Source organism: Triticum aestivum, chromosome 7B, assembly GCF_018294505.1.
Source record: "Triticum aestivum cultivar Chinese Spring chromosome 7B, IWGSC CS RefSeq v2.1, whole genome shotgun sequence".
Taxonomy (NCBI): domain Eukaryota; kingdom Viridiplantae; phylum Streptophyta; class Magnoliopsida; order Poales; family Poaceae; genus Triticum; species Triticum aestivum.
In genome coordinates, this window is record NC_057813.1 from 544400021 (window position 1) to 544406422 (window position 6402).

The 6402-nt window shown below is 43.9% G+C and overlaps 1 protein-coding gene across 1 annotated transcript; it reads left to right on the plus strand.

Moving 5' to 3' along the window:
* The first annotated feature begins 1485 nt into the window (after nt 1–1485).
* LOC123159009 (ribose-phosphate pyrophosphokinase 2, chloroplastic) lies at nt 1486–5690 on the plus strand. The gene is made up of 8 exons (XM_044576814.1): nt 1486–1734; nt 1809–2003; nt 2371–2619; nt 3099–3242; nt 3374–3538; nt 3940–4009; nt 4105–4186; nt 5200–5690. The coding sequence occupies exons 1-8, from the start codon at nt 1621–1623 to the stop codon at nt 5378–5380; spliced, it is 1200 nt and encodes a 399-aa protein (XP_044432749.1). The 5' UTR covers nt 1486–1620; the 3' UTR covers nt 5381–5690.
* The last annotated feature ends 712 nt before the right edge of the window (nt 5691–6402 follow it).

Genomic DNA, 6402 nt, shown 5'->3' on the forward strand with positions numbered 1-6402 from the left:
ACATGACACTTCACCATTGTTTGGGCCTAGAGGAAGGCATTGGGAAGTAATAAGTAGATGATGGGTTGCTAGAGTGACAGAAGCTTAAACCCTAGTTTATGAGTTGCTTCATAAGGGGCTGATTTGGATCCATATGTTTCATGCTATGGTTAGATTTACCTTAATACTTCCTTTGTAGTTGCGGACGCTTGCAATAGGGGTTAATCATAAGTGAGATGCTTGTCCAAGAAAGGGAAGTACCCAAGCACCGGTCCACCCACACATCAAATTATGAAAGTAACGAACGCGAATCATATGAGCGTGATGAAAACTAGCTTGACAATAATTCCCATGTGTCCTCGGAAGCGCTTTTCTCTATATAAGAATTTGTCCAGGCTTGTCCTTTGCTACAAAAAGGATTGGGCCATTTTGCTGCACCTTATTTACTTTCATTGCTTGTTACCCGTTACAAATTACCTAATCACAAAACTATCTGTTACCGATAATTTCAGTGCTTGCACAGAATACCTTACTGAAAACCGCTTGTCATTTCCTTCTACTCCTTGTTGGGTTCGACACTCTTACTTATCGAAAGGACTACGATAGATCCCCTACACTTGTGGGTCATCACACCACAACAAACACTCCATAAAAATTACATAGGATGAATCACAATCATGTAGGGCACCTCATGTTATCATTGTACTGAAGAAGAAGTGAGATATTGCCATCTAGTTACTGCTATAGACCCTTTGTTCAAAGAAGACTACTCACACATGAACATGAGGCAACAAGGTTGATGTAGATTGCCATCATGCATAATTCCCTTTCCAGCAGAATGCCGAAAAAGACCTCCAGATTGATTTGAGGCGGAACAGAAACGTGCGACGGCAAAAAAATTCCTCGCTAAATATGAAGGGCGTTTTTAGGTTAATACAAAGTCAGGAGCACCGATAGGCGGTGAAGAGGGTTCCTGTAGGGCCCACATGACCTTGGCTCGGGCCCCTGGCCACGACTTGGGGTCGCGTGGGGTCCACGGGCACCGCCTTCCAGCCCCTATGCTACGTGGAGCCTTCTGGACTTGAAGATCACTGTAATGATAGTCCTTTGTTCAACCGGCATTTTTCTCTTTCATTTACATTTGCCTGACCACTTTATTTTTTGTTTTCAAATCTATTTTATCTATATGTATGTAGAATGTTAAATTAAAATGGATTCAACGCAACAGATTTCAGCAACCACAAATCGGCCCTACACACGGTTGGCTCAAGCAGCAGCTGTTTACAGTTTGACTCGCTGCCGCAACAGTTTTATCTTCATCAAAACTTTTCCAAAGTTACGGCCGCCAATTTATTCTCTTCCAAATTGACGGGTCGCACTACTTTTAGCAAGAAGCGTACTTTATCCCATCATCAAGGGATCAACGTGCAATCGCCATTGGCATCACGGCGAATGGAGGGGCGGCTACGAGGAAGCAAGATTCTATATAAACCCCACCCGTAATCGCCCGGCTCGAGCCGAGGACAGGACAGAGACCACGGACCACCGCGCCACCGCCCCCGCCTCCCGAGGGCCCGGACTCCGACAAACGCCCGCCCGCCCGACCGCCCATCACTCCTCTTCCCCGAACCCTACCCTCCCATGGCGGCTACCGCGGCGGCGTCGCCCTCCTCCCTGCTCCTCTCCCGCCGCCACGGCGCGTCCTTGTCTTCCTCGTCGGCGTCCCGCGCTGGCGCCTCCCGCCTCCGCGCGCCGGTGAGCGTTCGGTCCCGCTCGTCCCTGGCCCTGGCTGCGGGGTTGTGATTCTTATCTTTTTGGGTTGCGCGCAGAGGTGCGTGCTCGGGACGACGGAGCAGCTGCGGGTGGTCGAGGCCTGGAAGCGGACGGGCGGGGCCGACCCGTGGGCCGCCGCCTGGACGCCCAAGACGCCCGCGCAGGAGGCCAGGCTCGCCGCGCTGCCGCAGGAGGCGCGCGACTCCAGGCTCAAGATCTTCTCCGGCACCGCCAACCGCCCGCTCGCGCAGGTGGGTTCCTGTTCCGCCGCTCCCTGTCCCCTGTCTCCGAAAAGAAAATAAAAAAGCACCTTTTTATCCGATTTGTAGCAGTATGGGGTCTGATTCGTACTGGGTGGACAGGAATAATTGCTGAATTCAATAATAATTTCTTGATTGCATATGAGTCTGGCCCTTTTTAGATGACGAAAGGGAAAGGGGTTTGCGCCGGCGCCGCAGTTGCAATGCTGCCACTGAAGAATATACACCCAAAACCTATCACATCTTTACACTTTATTTTATGATTGTCTGTATGTGCCATCATTCAATGCGTTGACGAATACGACCTTTCTGGCCTATATACTTCTAAAATGCATGACTTTTTTTGTATTTCGTATAGGAAATTGCTTCTTATCTGGGCGTAGACCTTGGCAAGATCCTTATCAAGCGCTTTGCTGATGGAGAAATCTACGTACAACTGCAAGAGAGTGTGAGGGGCTGCGATGTCTTCTTGGTGCAGCCCACTTGCTCTCCTGTCAATGAAAACCTCATGGAGCTCTTCATCATGATTGATGCATGTCGGCGGGCCTCAGCGCGATCTATTACCGTTGTCATTCCGTACTTTGGATATGCCAGAGCAGACAGAAAGGTATGCCAAATGATTAAACTGGCTGATTGCTTTTGAAAGAAGTCAGTGATGTATTGGTGTAACCAAGCTGTGAAGTATTTCAGATTTATTTAACTGGATTTCCTTCTTCCCAGCTCATAATATCTAATTACAGACCAGTTCAAAGAAAAAAGACATCTAATTGCTTTTTCAATTTGTTTCCGTGTCAATGCAACTTAATGTGATATCCACATACTGAGGTTTTCCTTGTAAAGATTTTTATTAGTGCAGTGTATTTTACTTCTTGTGCCACTGGTTCGTCTATTCTAAGGACTTGTTTGGTGAACCAACTTGTCTTCTGGATCCCTTAATTTGGTCATTGTTTGGAGTACTTAGCACCGACCAGCCAGATGTTTAAAGGGAGAGGAGTTTATAGTTGCATCAATTGGGAAATATGTTCCTGCCCCCTTTGTGTGATGTGTGAAAATTTGCTGTGCTGAGTTATTTCTTTTGTAATGCAGGCTCAAGGACGTGAGGCAATTACTGCCAAATTGGCTGCAAATTTACTCACAGAAGCTGGCAGCGATCGTGTCATAGTATGTGATATGCATTCTGCACAAGCATTGGGATACTTCGATATTCCTGTGGACCATATATATGGACAGGTACTGTTAAAAGAACAGGAAGGAACACTTCCTTTCCAATGTATAAATATTACCGTCTTCCCTTTTGAAGAAGCTCCTTAGCTGAACTTGAGTTGATAAACAGTTAGTGAACATATCTTCTTTTTATGTAGCCTGTGATTCTGGATTACCTTGCTAGCAAGACAATTTCTAAGGATCTTGTGGTTGTTTCTCCTGATGTGGGTGGTGTTGTTAGAGCACGTGCATTTGCCAAGAAATTGTCTGACGCCCCTTTAGCTATTGTTGACAAAAGAAGACAGGGTCACAATCTGTCAGAGGTAAGAATCGATTTATTCGGAGTGTATCTATTCCATTTTTTCATCAGTTCTATTTGTATAACACAGTTACATGCACACGGTTCAGTTCTAGTTCTACTCTTATTACAACATAGCGCTAAACATGTGTCCTAATAGAAATAGAAATAATATATAACCTTTTTATCACCTGATGATTAATTAGCTGGATGTTTTATTGCATTCTACAAAGCCATCCACTTTTTGATTCCTTGACTAAGCAGCGACCACATATAGTTCATGAAGTGATCATGTGAAAATGGTACTCCCTCCGTCCCATAATATAAGAGCGTTTTTCACACTAGTGTAGTATCAAAAACACTCTTATATTATGGGACGGAGGGAGTAGATTATAATTTCAAATTCCTATCTGTGACCACCTGCAGGTCATGCACTTAATTGGTGATGTGAAAGGGAAAGTTGCTATCATGGTTGATGACATGATTGACACAGCAGGTTAGCAATATTTTCTTCGTTAGTGTTGGACTAAAATTTAACATGCTTTGTAGTGTGTTCTTTGTCATTTAGCCCCACTTTTTTCTTTGACACAGGGACAATTACTAGCGGGGCAGCATTGTTAAAACAGGAGGGAGCAGAGGCTGTTTATGCTTGTTGCACACATGCTGTCCTCAGGTTTGAATTTTGATAGTTACTTCATCGCATATAATTTAGTATTGATGTTATTAGCCTATTGCAGACAACTCGCATAATATAGTGCTTTGTTGTTGATCTATGCAAATTGAGACACGACTGATGAAATCCTTGCATTTTTTCTTTGATTCCTGCTAAGCGTAACTGTTAAGTTATACAAGTTCTAGAAACTATGTGATTCTACTTGCGGCACACATAGACGAGGAAGCTAGTATATTTTTAGACAAGAAGAGTCTTAACAAGGTGGTCAGAAATATCAGTTTCCTAGCTAATTTTCTTTGACCATGGGTTTTCTAGTTCGGTATAGGTTTGATCTAAATTTTTCAGTGAGTTTGTATATTTTTCTTGGGGGTTCTTTATTTCCTTATTATTATTAAGGTTCCATGAAAATAAAGTTTGCAAAGTCAAAGTCTATTACTCTTTTGGTAATACAGTATATTTAGATAAACCCCATAACATTTGTTACTAATTTGTGGAGTCCCATCTTTTTGCAACATGAGTACCCCCCCCCCCAAAAAAAACACAGAACGGGTACAACGAAATAATTGTTATCAACCACTGGAATGCCAAACGGGGCATAATTGAATCCATGTCATTCATATGCTGGGCATTTTGACATCCTGTGTACTTTGATGCAGGAAGAGACCTCAAGGTCAATCTTGATTCTTGCCTCTGTTGGCATGCATGCTTGACTAAAGTTTACTTGAAACAAAAATGCGAGAGTGAAGTTGGCCATAATATATAATTGAATGCATGTACGATGTTCATTAATATGGTACCTCTGTAAACTTATATAAGACATTTTAGATCACTAAAGTAGTGATCTAAAACATCGTATATTAATTTACAGGAGTAGCATACAGTAGCTTCATTTCAAAAGTTACCATGACACTGGGGTTGATTTCAGCTGCGACTATTGCTGTCTAGTATTCTCCATTGTATCGCAAAAGTGAGCATACTCTCACCCTTTTCCACTAACACCATTGACTTTGCAGCCCACCTGCAATTGAAAGGCTTTCAGGGGGCATCTTTGAGGAAGTTATAGTTACAAACTCCATCCTGCTACCAGAGGACAAATGCTTCCCTCAGCTCACGGTGCTCTCCATGGCAAACCTTGTAGCAGAAACTATCTGGCATGTTCACCGTGACGGCTCAGTGAGCAGCATCTTCCAATAACGGCGAGCATCTTCTTAAATTTGGGTGGTATAGAGAAGGCACCAGATGCTTGTGCCATTGGTGTAGGAATCAATCTTGGTGACATGAAAAATAAAGTTGCACTGCCGTGTAGGCATCGTATCGTACTTGTATTGGATGATCAATTTTCTATCAACACCTACTAAAGGGCGTTTAGTTTCTGACCCCCGTCTTGACCGGATGATCAAAAATACGACTTATGTCTATCGTAGCTATTTGAAGGAATTTATATTGCCGGAATGTCCAATTGGCCATTGTCAAAGGAATGGCAGATTGGTTATCGCCAAGGATCTATGCTTTGTGTTTGTCCATTTTATTTTGAGCGATTGCTGCATAGTTAAGAGTTTCGTTTCCGTTATATGTATATTCATGTGGCCACTCGCCTCTCTCATTTTTGAGTAAAAAAGAGAATATAAAGAAAATAATACTTTGTGGGATCATGAACACTTGAACAGAGTTTGACATGAAAAAGGGATTCACAGTACAACAGGAAGGTATGTTAGCCGCCAACAACACTATGTTACGGAGGGAGTGCGACATAACAAAATGTCCGTCTTTTACAAACCCGGGGAGCTTGCAACACAATCATGTTTAGTCGGAGGCACCTTCATGCTGAACCGAGTGACCAATTCCTGCTGGACGCATGAGGCTCGCTGCCCTGCAAACGTTAGAGGCTGACCGAACGCTGTGGATTCTAGCAGCTCTGTGCTGGCTTTGCCAATGTTCCTGTGGTACGAGTGCTACGAGTGAGGTCGCTACGTAGATAATGAACGATGGGTGTCGGGTGTTCTAATCTCTTTGAACGTCATCGTGCTTGACTATGACTCTGGTTCACTTCTTTGGAGCGCAGCTCAGGGAGATGCAAGCCAGCCGGGAGGCCATTGATTCCGGATGCCTCCTTTTCCTATCCGACCTACACCTAGTTTGCCCGTGAAACTTGCCTTTTTAGTTCCCTCTGTTTCTTCGGCGACAGTTCTTACATAGTTAGATAGATTTGGTGATGT